At 54.7% G+C, this 19567-nt stretch overlaps 1 protein-coding gene and 1 long non-coding RNA gene across 7 annotated transcripts in view; one reads left to right on the forward strand and one right to left on the reverse strand.

Moving 5' to 3' along the window:
• Positions 1-19567, forward strand: part of KAZN (kazrin, periplakin interacting protein) — a 1132657-nt gene that overhangs the window by 1086663 nt on the left and 26427 nt on the right. For all 6 annotated transcript variants that reach the window (XR_015254486.1, XM_086715734.1, XM_086715735.1 and 3 more), the window contains 2 exons: positions 14552-14757; positions 15252-15370. Coding sequence is in view for 5 of the 6 variants with exons in the window: in XM_086715734.1 (XP_086571860.1) it covers positions 14552-14757; positions 15252-15370 (325 nt within the window). In the remaining variant the exon portion in view is untranslated. The remainder of the gene's footprint in view (positions 1-14551; positions 14758-15251; positions 15371-19567) is intronic.
• On the reverse strand, positions 9599-12686 carry LOC147577794 (uncharacterized). The gene is made up of 2 exons (XR_015254485.1): positions 12261-12686; positions 9599-11828 (listed from the first exon to the last, which is right to left on the reverse strand). It is a non-coding gene; the product is annotated as an uncharacterized LOC147577794 (long non-coding RNA).

Below are 19567 nucleotides of genomic sequence, written 5' to 3' on the forward strand. Positions count from 1 at the left end.
TTTCAGCCCCTCAGCCGCCCCGTGAGACGGGCAGGCAGGCCCCTCGGTATAGGTGTGAAGGAAGCTTAGTACAAGCGTGAATTAGAGCTGAGAGGGCTCTCGTGGCTTCTTGCCCACTCCCCTCGCATTACGGATGGGAAGGGACTTGCCTACAGCCAAGCAGGGTGTCAGTGGCTGAGCAGGTTCTAGAACCCAGGCTCTGAGCAGGCCACAAGATTCGGGGCACGGCGGTGGGGGGTGGCAGGGAATAAATGCTTGGGTCGTCTTGGAAACAATGCCGTGTCTCTAACCCTTAGAGAATCAACACAACACGTTAGCTCTGTAAGGCTCTGACAAGTTCTGCAGTGAAGAAAAATACCACGCTTTTTGCCACCTTGTGTTTCCCAAACTTAATGGACCACAGAACCATGCATTTTTTAAGGTTTATTTTGATAGAGAGAGAATACAAGCAGGAGAGGGGTAGAGAGAGGGAGAGAGAGAGAGAATCCCAAGCAGGCTTGCACAGTGTGGAGCCTGACGCGGGGCCCGAACCCACGAACCGTGAAATCATGACCTGAGCCGAAACCAGGAGTCAGACGCTTAACCGACCGAGCCATCCAGGTGCCCCAAGGACGCTGCGTTTTTTATCTAGTTCCATGGAGCACCCCCTACCCCTCTGGGACGTGTGGCAATGCGCGACTCCCTCAGCCCCTGTATCCTGTGCTTGGAGGCGCTAAGGCAGTGGTTCTTTGGAGAGCTTGGAGCCCACCACACTTCTGACATCATTTAGCCCTGGAAAGTTCCTGAGGCTCATGTGGGATTCCCATGTGCCTTAAGGAGTGAGCCAGGAGCAAGGCCAGGTGGGCCTCTTTCTATCCCCTTTGCTTAGTTAGAAAGGACCTGAGTCAGTGTAGGGCATCTGCACACGGGCCCCCGCAGGCTGGCTAAGAAGTGCCAGCCCCAGGGTATTCATCTTGTGGCCGTCCCGGGTCCCAGGCGTGGGCAGAGAGGCCCAGTCCATTGCCACAGGGCCTTGGGCAGGGACAGGAATGGGCACATCCTGCCGGCACAGCTGGCCCCGCCTGCCCTGTCTCCCCACCAGCTCTGAGCTGCCTAATGGCTTTCCCCGGGACAGGCCACAGACACTGGTGGCACATCCAAGCTGGTTCCATGCACACACAGTGCCAGCTCCCTTCCTGGCTAGGACACCGATGTCTCGGGGGGCGGCACGGAGCCTGCGGTTGGCGGCGGGCAGGCCAGGGAGGAGAGAAGTCCTCCTCTAGCAGCTGTCACCGCAGACGCCAGTGCTGTGGCGACAGGGAAGGAGGCTCTCGACAGGCCAGAGGGAATCGGAGGGCCTGTCTACAGGCTCTGAGGGTCAGAGATGACAGGCTGGGTCACCAACTGCAACTCGCGTGTGAGAGCCACTGCCAGGTCCCCTCCGTCTCTCCTTGCGTGTGTGGGAAACACACGATCGTTTCAGCGACAGCCTGAACCCAGCAGAACGGATAGAAACCAAGCAGTGCAGGGAGGAGCGTTGAGGAAAGACCAGGCTTTGGAGCCAGATCTCTGGGTTCGATCCCAAAGAAGCCACTCACTCACCCAGTCCCTTTGGGCCTCCGTTTTCCCCTCCATGAGATGGACACGAAACTGCCTATCTCCCAAGGCCACTGCCAAGATGACGTAACAAACGGGCAGAAGCGTCCAGCCTATGGCAGCTGCGTGTCTCAGCATGGCAGGAGACTCACGTGAGAGGAAACATGGGCCAGCGGCCTAAGACACGGGCTCTGCGTCCTGGCTGTGCGTTCTGTCCACACCTGATTGACGTCTCTGAGCTCCACTCGCCTCATCCGTGCAATGGGAACGCAGCCGCTCACTGAGCTGGAAAGCACCGGGCAAGCCCAGCCGTCACGGCGGGGGCCTCCCGGTACGAGCTGGAATGTCCTTCCTGAAACCCTCTCTGCTTTAGGTCAGCTCTAGCGGCCCCGCCGCACAGTGCTGTGGGCGATGACAGGGGCTCACCTCCACGAGCACTCTCGGGAGCCAGCACTGAGCTGCACTCTTACCCCCCTCATTCCCGCTATGTCCCGGTCCCAGAGGCCTCCGGCAGGTTGGGAAGAGGGTACCCGGGGGCCCCGCAGTCTGGCCCCTCCTAAGGAAGCAAGCCCCGCTGGGCTCTAGTGCTTCCAGACCTCCTGATCTCTCGAAAGAAGCCAAAAATGCCACAGATACATCAGAGTTCTTACTACTGGCAACTCAGGTTTTTTTTTTTTTAAAAGATCCGTGTTCTTTAGGGGAAAAAAAATTTCCACGGCCCCGGTCTGTCTCCAGGCCACCTGCTCTGCCATGTCCGCTCTGGATCCCCTCTGTCCTGGTCTTTCCCCTCGATCGCAGAGCCCCGTGTGCCTGCCTGGCCACAGGCGTCCATCTCAATTTGACACGTGTCCTCCTTCACCAGAGGGCCCTGCGGCCCTTCCCTCGATGGGGAGCCCGGCAGCAGGGGACCACGCTGGTTTCTGAACCCAGAGCAGGGCTCCCAGAGCTCGGGGTGTTGAGGAAGTAGCAGGTGCCCTCCGAATTCTGGATTCGGCACAGGAATCCCGAGCCCACCTGGCCCCCAAAGGGCTGCGGTCAGACTCGGGGGCAGCCTGCCTGCGGCCCGGAGCCCAGCCAGGGGACTCTACCATTTCTCGTGGCCGCGCTCGGTGGGATTCAGAGATGGAAAGGGTGGCAGGGGAGGCCTCGCTTCACCCTCAGGTGAAGGTGTTGATGGGCTGACAAAGGGGGACCCCAAGCTCTCCCAGAAATGCCAGGCGGATGCGTGGTCACCGGTGCGGCAACAGCCGTAACCGGCAGGCCCAGGGATACAGTGTGGGTGTCAGGCTGAGGACGGAGGACAAGGACTGGCTTCTGGAGGGGGGAAGAAGGGCGTAGGGAGTGAGAAAAGCTGGGGGAGGAGAGGAGGACGCGATCTGCAGACATTTCCTGAGTGCCAGGCGAGTCCAGGCCCTTGACGTACACTCAGTAAGTCATTCAACAAACACGGGCTGGCCGCTCCCCGTGTGCCAGGCCTAGGGCTCAGGCGGAGGATGCAGGTGTGAACACGAGACAACAGAAGTCACCCTAATGTAGTCCTCACCAAAATCGCATGAAGGGTCTGTTATGGTCCCAACCTTACAAGGGAGGAAACGGAGGCTCAGACAGGTGACAGAAATAGCCGAGGGGACATAGCACGTGATGGAACAAGGATAAGAATTGGGGTCCAACAGGGCCCTAAACCCAGGCAGGTGCAGGTACAGCTGACAAAGCCCGGAGCTGTCAGAGTGGCTTAGTCCCCTCTCATCTCCGGAAAGTCAAGACCAGCACCAGCTTTTTCCCTGACAGTTCCAGTTAGGTGTCGAAGTTGTAAGAATGCCCTCCATGAGCCCCACCAAAGCTCGCTCTTCATTCTGAAGGACATTAAAGATCTACTGCTCAGAAGCATCTTTGTTCTTCCTAAATTAGCCTTGGTGCCAGAAACAGTGTAGCTCATCGCAGGTACAGGAAAGTTCCAGGCAGCTGGGAGTATTTTGAAGGAGGTTGGAGGCTGGACAGTTTGCACTCACCGCTTAGGATGATCCCAGAGAGCGGCATTGGCTCTGGGGGCCTCGCCCTGAGCCAGAGGTCCACAGATCCGACTCGCTGGGGGTCCCCCCTGTGCCAGCGAGCAAACGGATAGGGTCCCACGACCATCCTGATAACCGCAGCCCACGGGACTCACAGAAGCAGGCTGAGCCGACCCAGAAAGGACCTCAGAGGTCCTGAGGGGAGCCGGGAGGGCTGGGAGCCAGGCTGAAAATCCCGTCAGGGAGCCCGGGCACAGCTGGGCCCTCAAAGCGCACAGCAACTGGGTGCTCTAACCTGGCCTCCCGAGAGCCATACAGACGCAAACTCGTGCTGTCTCCACGGAGCCCTGGGAGACCGATCCTTCTCCAGCCCCCAGCCTCTGCTTCCTACAGGCCTCACCTCCCAGACCTGCCCATCGGTAGAAAAGCCAGTTAGGAAACTAGGCCCTCAAGAGTACTAGCCGTGGGAACACACGGGGAGGCCGTCCCCAGCATAAACAAAAGGGCAGAGAGATTTCAGGTGCAGATCAGACTCCAAGAAGGTCTTCCCAAACGTGGGCACTATTCGGTGGGGGGGGACAGGTCAGCAAGGAGCAAAAAGGAAAGCTTCTCTCTACATTGTTAAAGCAGACAGTGGCTGTCGTTGGGTGACACTGCACCTGCCTGCCCTGGACCCCGTCTCCACATCTTGCCCCTAAGTCTGTAAAATTAAATACTTGCCAATCAACTACCCGGGAAGTGAGTACGGAGCAGGTGAAGCCTTGCTCAGTCCAGGAAATCGATTCCCTGCCTCTTGGGAAAATTCCCCAAGGGGCTGGCAGGAAGTGGTGACAGGGGGAGGGGAGATGATGTCCTCTGAGGTTGGGGACAGGGGTCTTATCGGCCCAGGGGACAGACACAGTGAGCACAAGCTTAGGGCCTTTGCCAGGCAGTGGCACCAAAAAGGAGGGGAAGGGAAATATGTGATGTTTTCTCTGAACGCATCAAGCAGTTATCGCTGGTAAGGGCTGAACTCTGTCTGACTGCTGTGTGTGCTTTGTGGTTCTGTGGATTTTCTTTCTTATTTTTTTAATGTTTATTTATTTTTGAGAGAGAGAGACAGAGAATGAGCAGGGGAGGGTCAGAGAGAGGGAGACAGAATCCAAAGGAGGCTCCAAGCTCTGAGCTGTCAGCTGAGCCCAACGCGGGGCTCGAACTCACACACCTTGAGATCATGACCTGAGCCGAAGTCGGATGCTTAACCGATAGAGCCAGGTGCCTCAGTCTCGTGGATTTTAAGGGACAAGGGGGTAGGGAGTGCTGTCAGCTTTTTAGCTCAGGGCCTCCAAGCACCCGCTGGGCACTGGGGTCAGGGTGTTGTGGGTGGGTGGCGAGCCCACCGGGGTCCCGCCGTCACCCCAGCAGCTACATGGTCAGTGACTCGATGCCGTGTGAACCCGTGTTGTCGGTCTGGCACTCCAGGGTCTGTCTTTTGCACATCTTTCACAGGGGCTGTGACTGCGGGCTCCAGCAAAGCATCTCCATGCAATGCAGCAGCTGTTATCACGCCATAAAACGTTACTTTCTCATATTATAATGCAGAATTTTAAAAATGAGAATTCAGCTTCTGGCTGGATAAGTGCTGACAGGGGGCTCCCTGCCACTGCCCAAGGGCAGGGAGTTTTGACCTTACTTGGCTGGCAGAGCAGGGCGGGTCTGAGAACAGAGGGGCCCCGGGGCGGAAGGATGGGGGCGCCCGGAGCAGCCACCCTGTGTGCTCACTGGCATCTAGGGTGTGGAGGCCAGGTATGCCCCTAACCATCCTCCCCGGCGCAGGACAGCCCCCACGACAAAGAATGAGCCGGTCCCAGATGTCATTCAGCAGCGCTGAGGTCGAGAGGCTGAGAAACAGGAATGAGACCATATGGTGTGTTCGAGAAGCTGCAAGCAGCTTGATGTGGCCGAAAGGAGGTGGGACGAAGAGGAGCCTGGAGGGAGAGGCCTCCCTCCCTCCTTACCTCTCATCCTGCCTGCTTTCTTTTAACCAGCGTCTCTAGAGCACCTTCTGTCCAGGCAGTAGAGGGCAGGATCCGGCTCATACAGGCTCACAAACAGATTTCCTCGCTCACATCCAGTGACCTCTTGCTGGTCAGTGAAATCGGCCACGGTGGGTGAATCTACACCACAGAGATCGGCAGAGATTGAGCCCTTGCTGAGGGCGAGACATACCTAGGGAGCAAAAGCAGGCCCCGCCCCCTTCCTTCCGGGGTTGACATTCACCAAGTAATCCCCTGACCGTTCCTTAATTTCAGCCGAGAGACGCGCAGGCAGGAAGAGCCCCTGGGTTAATGAGAGCCCCGGGAGCACACGCACCTGGAGCGGAGGCGTGCTGGTGACCGGCCTCCCCCAGGTGACCTGAGAAGGGGTCCCTGGAAGAGGCAACATTTCACTAGAGCCTGAAGGCTTCATAGGAGTTCACCAAGCAGATAAGCCAGCGGCCCGGGGCGGGGGGGGGGGGGGGGGGGGGGGGGGGCTTTCAGGCAGAGAGCAGCAGGTGCAATGGATTCGAGATGGGGGAGGGGATCAGGAGTGCTGGAAAAGTGCCAGAAGCCCAGGGTGCCAGAGAGGGGGTGAGGGACAGAGGAGAAGGCAGCCAAGGGCTGAGTCGCATAGAGTCTTGTCATGTAAGGAGTCTGGGCTTCATCCAGGGAACCGGTGATGGATGTTGAGCAGAAGAGGTCCCTGGGAAGATTCAAATTAAAACAAAAACAAAAAACCATCGACTGTCCTTTTCCCAGAACTTGGGCTTCTGCCGATGGCATTAAGCATCACCGTGAACCAGACTTGGGTGGTAAAGAGGTGGAGAGACCTGACATCTGACCTGGGAACTCCCTTTGTGGCAAAGGCAGATGGACAGACCCGCCCACCAGTGGTGCCCACAGAACGTGAAGAGCGCTGGGTGGACAGTGCCCTCGGCCAAGAGGGATGTCCTCTTGGGGCCGCGCGGAGCAAGACGGACAAGGGACCCTCCCTCCACAGAACCACTAAAGCTAAAATAGAGCATACTTCCTTCCTCATGTATCTCCGACCTCACCAAAAGTAAGGGATATCCCCAAGTTGCCCTTATCCAAAACTAAGAAGCTGTGAGCTAATCCCAGAACAAGGAGCAGTGAGTGATAACTCAGTGTGGAAACCGGGGTCTGTCCTGGGAACAGATGCTGATGTCAGGACTGTGTACTGAGAAGTCAGTGTCAGGGCGTGGCACAGCAAAGGAACAGAGTCTGTGGTCCCTCGTCCTCCCAGGTCTAACAGAAACGAAGTGGTCCCTGCTACCAGGTATCATCCCCATTCCCTACCTCCTCCTACACCGGCAGAAGTAACGTTGGGGCGCCTGGGTGGCGCAGTCGGTTAAGCATCCGACTTCAGCCAGGTCACGATCTCGCGGTCCGTGAGTTCGAGCCCCGCGTCAGGCTCTGGGCTGATGGCTCAGAGCCTGGAGCCTGTTTCCGATTCTGTGTCTCCCTCTCTCTCTGCCCCTCCCCCGTTCATGCTCTGTCTCTCTCTGTCCCAAAAATAAATAAACGTTGAAAAAAAAAATTTAAAAAAAGAAGTAACGTAAATCCTCTCTGGAGCACAGCACCTGCTATTTAGACACTAGAGATTCCCAGAAGATCAAATCTGAGTTCAGCACGCATGCAAATCCACAGAAAAACACAACCAATTTAGAGCCTCCACGGCTTTTTCAGATACAGGAACTACCAATACCAAATATAAGCTAACATGTAGGTCTTTCTTTAAAAAAATTAAGATGAGGGGCACCTGGGGGGCTCAATTGGTTAAGCATCCAACTCTAGATATCAGCTCAGGTCATGATCTCACAGTTCATGGGATCGAGCCCCACGCCAGGCTCAGAGCCCAGCACAGAGCCTGGTTAGGATTCTCCCTCTTCCTCTTTCTCTCCCCCCGCCTCAAGATAAATACATAAACATAAATTTTTTTTTTAAGATGAAATCATAACATGAGTAATCAACAAAAGACCATCTAAACAGACCAGGTGAACTTGGAAAAGCACCAACTTTTAGAAATACATAGTAACACTTAAAAAAATAAAATCTGGGGTGCCTGGGTGGCTCAGTCAGTTAAGTGTCTGACTCTTGACTTCGGCTCGGGTCATGATCTCACGGTTTGTGGGTTCAAGCCCCACACCAGGCTCTGCAGTTGGCAGTGATGAACCCTTCCTGCCCCTCCTCTGCTCGTGCTCTCTCTCAAAATAAGCTTAAAAAAAAAAAACTTAAAAAAAATACATAAAATCCAAGGCTGGATTAACCAGCAGTGTAAATATCTGAAGAGAGGATTTTAAAAATGGAAAATAGGCCTAAGGAAATTACCCAGAATGCAGTGCTGGAAATGCTGCACTCTGGGAAACCGTGGGGAGAAATTAGAGTTTTCTGGTCCCCCACAATAGCCACTAGCCACACGTGGCAACATAAACCTGTATTTGAATTAAAATTAAATAGCGTCTTAAGTTCAGTTCCTCAGCTGCACCAGCCACATTTTGAGTGCCCGCAGTCATATGTGGCTAACAACTGTCACGTTGGACAATGCAGATTATCCAACATTTCCACCATCGCAGAAAATTCTGTTGGACAGCACTAGGTTACACGAGAGCGAAGATAGAATTCGAAAGCCCAATCCCAGTAGGAGAGCAAATGGAGAAAATGGAGAAGAGGTAAAATTTTAAGAGAGAATGCTCGAGAATATTCCAAACATGAACCCACAGATACCGGAAGCACAATTTACATCATTCGGAATAAGAAGACATCCACATCTAGCCACATCGCAATGAAACTGCAGAACCACAAAGGCAAAGACGCAATCTTAAAAGTAGATAACAAAAAGAACAATTTTACTGGCGACAGCTGCCTTCTCTTTAGCAAAAAGGAAGACAGAAGACCGTGGAGCCACGTATTCAAGGTGCAGAAGCAGATGATTGTCAACCTAAAACTGTGTGGCCAGCAAAGCTCTCTGAAGGACAAGGCGGAAATAGAGGCTTTTTCCCCCCACATAAACCAAAGTTGTAAGAGCTTACCACCAAATACTCCCAGAGGAAATTTTTTTTTTTTTTTTTAAATTTTTTTTTCAACGTTTATTTATTTTTGGGACAGAGAGAGACAGAGCATGAACGGGGGAGGGTCAGAGAGAGAGGGAGACACAGAATCGGAAACAGGCTCCAGGCTCTGAGCCATCAGCCCAGAGCCCGACGCGGGGCTCGAACTCACGGACCGCGAGATCGTGACCTGGCTGAAGTCGGACGCTTAACCGACTGCGCCACCCAGGCGCCCCACTCCCAGAGGAAATTTTAAATCGCGTCCTTCAGGAATAAGAAAAATTACCCTAGAAGTAAGGTCTGAGACACAGGAAGTGATGAACCACGTAGGGAAATTATTCCGGGTCAATATGATCAGCAGAAAATAACCATGATGATAATGTCTAAAATTATGGGGCTTTTTCAAAGGACAGAATTACAATAATCGATATGGTAGGTTATAAGTCAGAGTGATCAGAATGTTTTAAGTAACTTATTGGGGACAGAGCATTAAGATACGCTCAACCCTAGGTTTCACGTTAAATACGCGTACGTTTTCAAGGGAAACCATTAAAGAGTGGTTCTAGAATTCAGCACACATCAGAATCACCTGGGCGGGGGAGGGGCTTGTTAAAATGCGGATTATTTGGCCCAACATTCAGACCTTCTGCTCCAGGAACTTGGGGGGGGGGGGGAGGCAGTCCTAGAATCTGCACGGCTAACAAGTCCCCACGTGCTGCTGATGCAGCTGGCACAGGGACCCCACTTTGAGAACCACTGAACCAAAAACAGAGAAACGGGATGCTTCACTTCCAAACCAACAGAAGGGTGAAATATGGTGAGAAAACAAACAAAACCTTCCATCTAATCCAGCTCTGTCCAGCAAAAATACCGTATGAGTCACACATGTAGTTTTAGACTCTAGTAGACACATTAAAAAGTAAAAAGAAACACGTGAGATGAATTTTAATAATATCCGATTTAACCCAATACGCCCCAAATATTAGCATTTCAACATGTGATCAATATAAAGATTATTGGGATTACTTCTTTCTTTGGACAAAGTCTCCAAAACTCCGTATTTTATACCGTAGACACTTCTCAATGTGGACAAGCCGTATTACAGGTGCTCGATAGCCACGTGTGGCGCGTACCTACCATACTGGACAGAGCCAGTGTAGACCGTTTGTGACATGAACTTGCAGAGGACAGAGGCCCCCACGCAGCCCCTGAGCACCCACTGAATGCCAAACACTGAGCTGAGCACTTTGTGTGGATGGTACATCACCTCATTAAGTCCCACTTAGGCCTGTGAGAGTAGACATTATCATCCCATTTCACAGATGGTAAAAGTGAGGCTGAGAACATTCAAAACACTCTCCCAGATCATCTGGCTGGTGAGCAGAAGAGCCGGCATTTAAACCCAGGTCTCTTGTATTTCAGTGCCAGCCTCAGAACCTCAAGTTTTCCATAAAGGATTTTCTGTAACAGGCCAGGTAGTAAATACCTTGGGCTTTTTGGACCAGCCGATCCATCAGGTGGGAGAAGGTAGAACCTCTTCTGCCAGAGCCACCACGGTCCCCCCCGTGTTCCAAAGGACCCAGACTGACTGCCTCTTGGCGACACCTCCGCTCAAGACTCTGCCAGGGGCTCGGCCAGCCTCTCTAACTCACCAACTGTAAACGTGAGTTATGCCCACTCTCAGGCTGAGACAGAGGGGAAATAAAATCCAAGATTGATGGAATCCTGAACATAAAATCTGGCATCATGCTGCCTGCATTTTGGAAAGTACCCTTAATTAATGGTTTATGATCCCAAAGACGCCTCCCTCCTCAGCCCTTCCGCAGTGTCGCCTTGGAGCTCCGTCCTGGGTGCCGGGGGTGGAGGAGTTTGCGGGGAGGACGTGGCGGCCGGGGGGGGGGGGGGGGGCGCTGATAGCTGTTCTCAAAAACCAGAATGTGTGGTTTGCTCGTATGAGCCCAGCTCAGCCTCTGACATTCCTCGAGCCTGGACGCCATAAGTCATGGGAGTTGAAGAGCCAACTCTCGTCACAGGCCCGGGGCCCCCTAACCACAGAATGACCCGCACACGGTCACACGCTTGGGAAAACACGCACGCGCGGGGGGGGGGTTTGCTTTTCCTCTTTGCCCACTTACCTGAGGCTCCCTCTCCACCCTCCGCTCACTCTCTCCTTCCTGTTTACCTCTGTGTCCTTGTTGTTGCTCTGACACAGTCTCGCTCCTCTCACTCTCTCCGTTGCCTGTCTTCTCCTTCCTTCCTCTCTCCTGTGCCTCCTTTGTCGCCTTTATCTGGGGAGGCCCAGCCACACACCGCCCGCCCGGGCGCCGGAGAGACAAGCCCACCCCTCGCCTCGCGGGGAGCCCCACCCTCCCACCTGGACCAGGCCAGGGTCCAGCTGGGACGATGCGTTTCAGCTGGGCTCGACACCAAGCGGGACCCCTGTAAGCACCTGAGCCGAACTCAAGCCACGTTTCATCCCAGGAAGGCAGTCCTCAGGGAGGGGCCCTTTATTCCCAACAATAACCACCTTCTACCCGGTGCCCACGATAGCTTCACATTCAGAATTTATCATAGTCATTAACCTGGGAGGTAGAGAGTATTGTTTTTATTCCCATTTTATAGATGGGAAAACTGAGGCTTGAAGAGGTGAAGAAATTTGCCCACAGCCAGGGTCTATTCAACCCTGAGGCCTGGTCTCTTTCCACAGGCCCGGTCCAAACGGACAACACGGGCGGTGTCTCGGAATTTCAGGTAACCAGATGTGGTGACGTTCGTCTCTCATCTTCCCAGAAGCACGGAACAGAGACAGGACCCAGCCACAGGAACACAGGAGCTTTCAGCTCTCCAGCCCAGGGAGGGCACCCTGTTTGGGTGCCAGAGGTCAACACTGATAGGACCCAATCAGAAAGATTTCCCTGCAAAAGCCAAACCTGTCCTTGGGAGCCGGGGACCAGCAAGAGGGACACCGAGGCTGGGAACAGGCAGCTCCGTCACCAGGCAGAAACTTGGGGGCCCCCAGACAGGGCTGCGGAGGAAGCTGCTGTTTCCGCATTCCCGGGCGTCATGGCAACGTGTGCTCGGACTGGGGACCAGCAGCAGAGCAGAGCCTGTGCACCATTGCTGTTTCCCTGGGGTCAGGGCTGAGGCCTTCCATCTACCTGAGAAGGGAAACAATGTTTCAGTAGCTTCTCAAACCTCACCCATCCGGCACAGACGGGCGCCAGTGAGTGGGGAGTCCCTGAGTGCCCAGAGCAGCCCAGGAGAGGAGGCAGGTGGCAGGGAGCAGCAGTATCATGCCAACCTTACAGAGATAGAAACTGAGGCACGTGGGGCGCCTGGGTGGCGCAGTCGGTTAAGTATCCGACTTCAGCCAGGTCACGATCTCGCGGTCCGTGAGTTCGAGCCCCGCGTCAGGCTCTGGGCTGATGGCTCAGAGACTGGAGCCTGTTTCCGATTCTGTGTCTCCCTCTCTCTCTGCCCCTCCCCCGTTCATGCTCTGTCTCTCTCTGTCCCAAAAATAAATAAAAAACGTTGAAAAAAAAATTTAAAAAAAAAAAGAAACTGAGGCACGAAGCAGCATATCTGCCCACCCTGAATTAGGTCGCTCCGCCCAAGTGCCCTGCAGAACCAGCAGTGACATCTTCCTGGCCGGCAGCTGTGGGCGCCCAAGCGTCCCTGGCTGGGCAGTTCGAGGCCCCCGGTGTGGGGGAGAGAAGTTTCCGCAGAGCTGGATGCGTGCGTGGTCACCAAACTGATGCAGCTGTTTCCAAAGAGTTTAAATGGCAGGGGCAGGGGAGGGGGTGAAGGAAAGCAGCGTTGTAACTTGAACAAGGTTTCTAGGCTGTGGTTTTCAAAACCACGTTATTCGCTGGGTCGCCTGGGTGGCTCAGTCGGTTAAGCGTCCGACTTCAGCTCAGGTCACGATCTCACGGTCCGTGAGTTCGAGCCCCGCGTCGGGCTCTGGGCTGAGGGCCCAGAGCCTGGAGCCTGCTTCCGATTCTGTGTCTCCCCTTCGCTCTGTCCCTCCCCCGTTCATGCTCTCTCTCTGTCTCAAAAATAAATAAACGTTAAAAAAAATTTAAAAAACAAAACCACGTTATTCAAACATAATGCAGTCAATGCAGGACACGTGGGAAACAGGAAAGTATGCACACATGCAAATACTCTTGCACACTCACGCGTGCACATTCACACACAAAACCATCACACACACTTATGCACCATTAACCCATCACCCCATTCCAGACAGACTTTTAACATTTATCCAACTAATATCTTATGTGTATAAATATACATATACACACACAATTATAGTTATACATTATATAGTCATATATATATGTATCATTTTAAAAGTATAGTGGTGGGGGTGGGCACCTGGGTGGCTCAGTTGGTTGAGCGTATGACTTCGGCTCAGGTCATGATCACACGGTCCGTGAGTTCGAGTCCCACGCTGGGCTCTGTGCTGACGGCTCAGAGCCTGGAGCCTGCTTCGGATTCTGTGTCTCCCTCTCTCTCTGCCCCTCCCCTGCTCATGCTCCGTCTCTCCCTTTCTCTCCAAAATAAATAAACATTAAAAAAAAAATAAACGTTAAAAAAAACACAGTGGGGATTAGGTTGTACCTGCTGTCTCGTGGGGCCTTTTTCACTCGGCAATGGATCATGAACATCTTCCCGTGTCAAAACTATTCTCCAGCGATAGATTTCTGACCAATGACATATATTCCAATATACAAAGGTGGCATCATTCGTTCAGATACACTCCCATCAATAACCACTTATAGTTTCCTATTTTTTTAAATTATTCCAACTTATGCATGTTCATTGTGGAATGTTGATGACACACAAAAGTGTGGAAGAGTAACCTCATTCTTCCCGGCACCCACGCTCAGTAACTGTAAACACCTGTGTGACTTCACACACATTGTTTTAACCTTGTGCCCGATTTGATGCATCAGCATTTTTTTTACATCGTTAACGGTAATTTATAATGCACCAGGCTTATTTTTTCTCATGCCTGTCATTTCTTGTGGTGTTGAGTTTGGGTGTTTATTTAACCCTGCTTTAGAGAAAGAGACTCTTTCCCCTCTCAGTCGAGTCTGTGTGAACTGAACTTGGCCTGTACATCAGGTGTTGTTGTGGCTGACCCTGGATCGAACAGGGCCGGGAGATGCTGGCAGGTAGACGTTTTTGTCTGGGGGGAGCTACTCCGGAAACAGGTTTCGGGGTGTTCAGGAAAGGAGCTGAGGCTCCATTTATCCTAAGAAACCAAATCAGCCCATGGCCAACAGGTGACTGCCGTGTCGTATACACCAGCGAAAAATGGGGAACAATTCGTGCCCATCGACAGGAGGCAGGCGAGGTAAATTAGAATGTATCCTCTGATGGCTCCTGTGCAGTCAAAAGCTATCGCAGATCTCTGCTGAGACGGAAAGACATCCTCCGTGGCATGAATGAGAACAGCGTCTTACAAAACAGAGTGTCTGCGTGTGGGTCTGTGTGTGTTTGTAAGCGTGGGCATTTGTGTAACCCAAAGAATATTTAGCTAAGCACTAACAGCTGCTGTCTCTGGGGGACGTGGGATTGGGGGCGATTTTCACTATTTTCATTCTTTTCTGGATTAAGTTTTTAAAATTCTTTTCTTTTGTGGGGTGGGGGGGGACAGATTACTTTTGTCATGGGGGAGGGGCAGCAAAACAAAACGAGAGCCGTTTTGATTTGGCCAAGAAGACGCGCACGAGGGGAAGCCATCCCTGCCCTCCTCCTGCACCCTGGGAGTGCAGACTCAGGGGGCAGGCGGCCCAGTCCCTGCCCCTCCCCCCACAGCGCCCCCCTCCCACCCCGCCCCCCTCCCCAGCAAGCTTGCGCTTGTGTGTTGCAGACTCAGACAGCCAGTGCAGCCCCACGCGGCAGAGCCTCAGCCTGTCGGAGGGCGAGGAGCAGACGGATCGGCTGCAGCAGGTGGAACTGGTCCGGACCACCCCCATGTCCCACTGGAAGGCTGGCACCGTCCAGGCCTGGCTGGAGGTGGTCATGGCCATGCCCATGTACGTCAAGGCGTGTGCAGAGAACGTCAAGAGTGGGAAGGTAGGGCACCTCCGGGACCCCGGTGGGGACGCCCCTCGCCCTCCCATGAGCCTTAGCGGTCCAAAGCTGGCCTGCTCCACCCACGCCACCGGCATCCCATCCCCGGGTGAGGAGGAGCTGTGTTCTAGGAGCCGGCTAAGCCATCGCGTCTCCCCTGGAAGGCACATAGAGAGCCCTCTGAGCCTAACCTTCCCGTACCTGGCTGGAGGGGAGGTGGAGACTGGCCTAGGGGGCGCTTTTGGCCAGGATGTGATTCCCACTTCCTGGAGCAGGGACAGGTCAAGTGCTCTGCCTGGACTGCAGAGGAGGATGGGCAGGGAGACGGGGTAGGGGGCGGGGTCCGAGGGGGGTGTCCAACGGGGGGGGGCAGCCTCATGCCCGCAGACCCCCCCCCCCCCAGGCCTCGGCTGCACAGCCAGCGGCGGGCCCCGGGAGCCTCGGGTGCCCACCCAAACCTCCCTCCTGGGCTCAGTTCTCACCTCCCGGGGGAGCAGGTGCTGCTGAGCCTGAGTGACGAGGACCTGGAGCTGGGCCTGGGCGTGTGCAGCTCCCTGCACCGGCGCAAGCTCCGGCTGGCCATCGAGGACTACCGCGACGCCGAGGCGGGCAGGAGGTGGGTCTGCATGCGCGGCTGCCCCGCCTGGGCGGGGCCTCCGGGGAGAGGGGAGAAAAGTCTACCCTGAGACCCCCAGATCACACAGTGGGGGCGGGGACAGGCAGTGTGGGCTGGGCCAGGGATGGGGGATGGTGTGGTAGACCCGCAAACGCCACTGGCCAGGGAGGGGGTCAGGCTCACTCCAGTCCCGCTCTGGACCGGCCCTCCCCTTAGAAAGATGGAGATCCAGGGAATCAGGGAGGCCCCAGTGCGCTGGGATCCCCGCAGCCGCAGCCGGGAGGCCTCACACGCCCCCAGGACTCCTCTGTCTCCGAGGTTCAGCCCAAGCAGGCCTGGGAATTCGGCCAACACGTCAGCTCTGCCTCCTTCTACCTCAACCCCTAGGCCTACCATTCCGGAGAGAGGAAAGACAGCATAAGGCAGGGAGAAGCAGAACGGGACAGAGGAGAAATGGACGTGGCTTTTTTTAAGTTTATTTGTGTACTTAGAGAGGAGACAGCGTGAGTGGAGGGAGGCAAAGAGAGAGAGAGGGAGACCGAGAATCTCAAGCAGGCTCCACGCTGTTCGCACAGAGCCCGATGTTGGGCTGGAACTCCCCAAACTGCGAGATCATGAGCTGAGCTGAAACCGAGAGTCAGACACTTAGCTGACGGAGCCCCCCGGGGGAGCCCCAGTGAAGGGCTTTATTGCAATCTCTGCGCACAGGATTGGGGCCGGCTGGGCGGGGGCTCCTTTAGCAAGCACACCTGGGAATGGCCCCAGGTCCCTCCCCTCAGGTGTGCCCTGCTCCCCACGGGCACCCCCCCCCTCTTTGTCCCTCCTCCTGACCTTTCACCAGCAGGATTTGTTGTTGGGGAGCTCACTCACCAGGCAGCTCCCAGGAAACCAGGGCCGCACCCCCACCCCCCATGCTCAGCGTGCGGAGGGGAACGTAGTAAATCTGACACTTTCTGTTTTGCATAATTATCTCCTTCACTGGTTTCCCCATCATTTTTGCGCAGTTAATTAATCAAACCTGGTGGTGTGTGCTATTATTTGCAGAAGCAGCTTTGTGGATTAAAAAGTGAGGGGGGTTAGGGCCGGGGACTCGGGCTGCTTTGGAAGCAGGAAACCAAACGCCTGCCTGTGAGTCCTGGAGAGGGGCCCGTGGGGTGATTCCGGGGTGGAAGGAAGTACGTATGAGATCGGATCAGAAGCCCAGGTAGCAGCTCAAAGCAAGCGAAGCCAAAAGCCCCTGAGCTTGTCAGCAAGTCAGGACCCCGGGGCCAGGGCTGGGGGTGAAGGATGGGGGTGGGGGAAAGCAGTACCTGCTGGGGGAGGGGAGCGGTGGGCACAAGCCTGCTTTCCTGGTGCTTCCCCTGCTGAGGGTCTCACAAGCACCTCACGCTCACCCACCCACTTCTAACCAGTGCCTCCCCCCCAAAATCCCCAGAAGCGCTCATCCTCTGCCACCCCAGCTGGAGACCCCTCCCGCACCCTGGTCCGCTCCCGGTGTGGTCAGTAAGCACTGGCCATTGACAGGGCGGGGGCTGCCTGCTTCACCCGGCGAAAATGCCAGATCGCTGCCCAAGACCCCCAAAACGGGACCGACCCCTACGAACCTCTAGGAACCAAGATTCTACAGCACCTGGAGAGGGGGTGGCTGCAGGATGGGAGCAGAGTTTGAAAAATTCTGACGGCTGTGATCAGGCCCGCTTCCGAGGAGAACGCGTCCCAGAATTAGACACCCCCAGGGCCTCCCGCAGGAGGGAGGGTCTCATTCCCTGCGGAATTCTGGCGTGTCTCTAACTTGCCGTGACCTTGCTATCTCTCTGGGACACGGTTTCTCCACCTGTGAAGCGAAGGGAGTTAAATTAGGACAGAGGTTCTTTTAACTTGTGGAGACCGGGGCCACTTTGAGAATCTAATAAAAACGGTTGACGCTTTCCCCACAAGAGATACTACAAAACTGCTTTAACTTCGTGTCCTGGGACCCTTCGGCTCCCTCACGAACCGTTTAGGGGCCCGTGAACTCTAGGGTAAGAACCCCAGTGAGCTCATCTTCAAGAACACCTCCTGTGTGGCTCCGGGCATGACGTTACCCTCTCTGGGGCTGGTTCCTCTTATCTCTAAAATATACCAGTTGCCTTATGGACACAATTTTATTTACCCATCACCACACCCATGTGGGAGAGACATCCTTACCCCCATTTTAAAGACAGAGAAAGCGAGGCCCAGAGGAATCATGGGTGCAAAGTTACATTTCAAAATACCTAACTTTGAAGTCAATCCTCTTTCTGTTATCCTATGTTGCCTCAATGTTAAAAACATTGACCATCCCTACTAGACTTATTTGTGGAACATGGAATGTGCCCCAGACCCTGTGCTAAGAGTTTTACGCTCTCTTGTCTCTTCCAGCCCTCACGACGTCTGTGAGGCAAACACGATTAGCCCCATTTTACAGATGAGGAAACTGGGGCACCAGAGACACAAGGTCTCCAAACTAAAGGTGATAGAGCTAGAATGGCCTCGTGTTTACAGTGCTGAATAATGACCTGGATGATACCTAAATTCTGTGCCCAAACTCGGATTTCAGGGTCTAATCCAGACCCAGTTTGGGGCGGGGGACAATGTTAAATTTTATAAAACATCTGAATTACTTTTAAAGCCATACCGTTTTCAACTCGGGTGCTTACAATAGCTCAAACTAACAGCTGGGAAAGTGTTGCCAAGCCGAGGCCCCATGGGGACAACTTTAATGAAAAGGGAACCGTTTTTGAAGGGCAAGAGTGCATTAATTGTCAGCATGCAGATAGATATTGCTGACTGTAAATGGCTTCTCTCACGTAGGTTCCCCCATGCGCCCCCCCCAACACACCAGCCCACGTCTTGTTGCTGAGCAAACCCTCGCTCAGGAGAGGAGGGCTTCTGGTCCCCATCAGGGCCAACCCTGGCCCCGTGGCATCTGATTAGGAAGGCTGGGAGCTCTAACTCCTGCACTGGGCAAGCGAGCCATGACAATGGCAGAGAGGCCTGGGAAGGGCCAGAAGAGGCTGGAGCCCTGCCCTGGGGGGGATGGGGGGTGGGGGGGGTGGGAGGGGGTCTGCCTGGGAGGTTTTTTTCCTAGAAGGGAATGTGGGCCAGAAGTTTCCAGTTCATGGGGCGCCTGGGTGGCTTAGTCAGTTAAGCATCTGGCTTCAGCTCAGGTCATGATCTCACGGTTCATGGGTTCAAACCCCGTGTCGGGCTCTAGTGCTGACAGCTCAGAGCCTGGAGCCTGCTTCGGATTCTGTCTCCCTCTCTCTCTACCCCTCGCCCACTTGTGTTCTGTCTCTCTGTCTCTCTCAAAAATGAATAAACATTTAAGAAAAAATTTAAAGAAACAAGAAGTCTGCAGTTCAGGAGCTCCGTCTGGGCAGCCTCCTGGTGGACGGGAGTCAATGCCCCACTCACCCAGCTTTGCTTTGTCTCGGATGCACTGGATTGTAGAAAAGAAGCTGTTGACCATGAACTCTGAGCCAGGTGGGGAGCCCGGGTGTTTGGAGAGAGGCCACACCCAGTCCCACCCTCCAGGAGCTGACGGTGTGGTGGGCCGCTGGCCAGATGAACAGCAGGGTGACACGTGCAGGGACGGGGGGCTCTGGACACTGAGAAGGGCTCTGACCCAGCGCTAGGGGCCGGGAAGGCTTCCGGGAGAGCGAAAGCACAGCGGAGTCCAGCGTGGTGGTGGAGAACAGCCTGGAGACCAGGAGGCCCCGGCCTCGGAGAGCAGCCCCCAGTGGTCCTGGGGGGCTGAGGGGCAGGAGGAGGCAGAGCAAAGCTGGGAGCCCATCCTTCCAATTCTTGGCGGATCTTCCACTGAAAGCACCTGCTGGGTGTCGAGCGCTAGATTGGCCCTATCAGCAGAGAACATAGTCCCTGTGCTCAGATCAGTTAATTCCTAAAGTTCCATGTGTAATTAGCGCTTTGAAGGAAATGCTCAGAGGCAGAGCAGCGGGCCAGGGAAGCAACTCTAGACAAAACGGGCAGAGGAAGCTTCCGCTGGGAGGTGAGTGAGCCGTGGGCAAGGCTGGAAAGAAATGGGCCCAGGGAAAGGCAGCTCCCCCACCCAATGGGGCCAAGAGCTCAGTGCATCTGGGTGCCCCCTGAGCCTGCGGCTGTCATGGGAGAGGAGGCCACACCCTGCTGGGCGACACTAGTGACTCCTGATGTTAT

The sequence above is a fragment of the Puma concolor genome, chromosome C1 (genome assembly GCF_028749965.1).
Source record: "Puma concolor isolate L17-30 chromosome C1, mPumCon1.1.hap2, whole genome shotgun sequence".
Classification (NCBI taxonomy): Eukaryota; Metazoa; Chordata; class Mammalia; order Carnivora; family Felidae; genus Puma; species Puma concolor.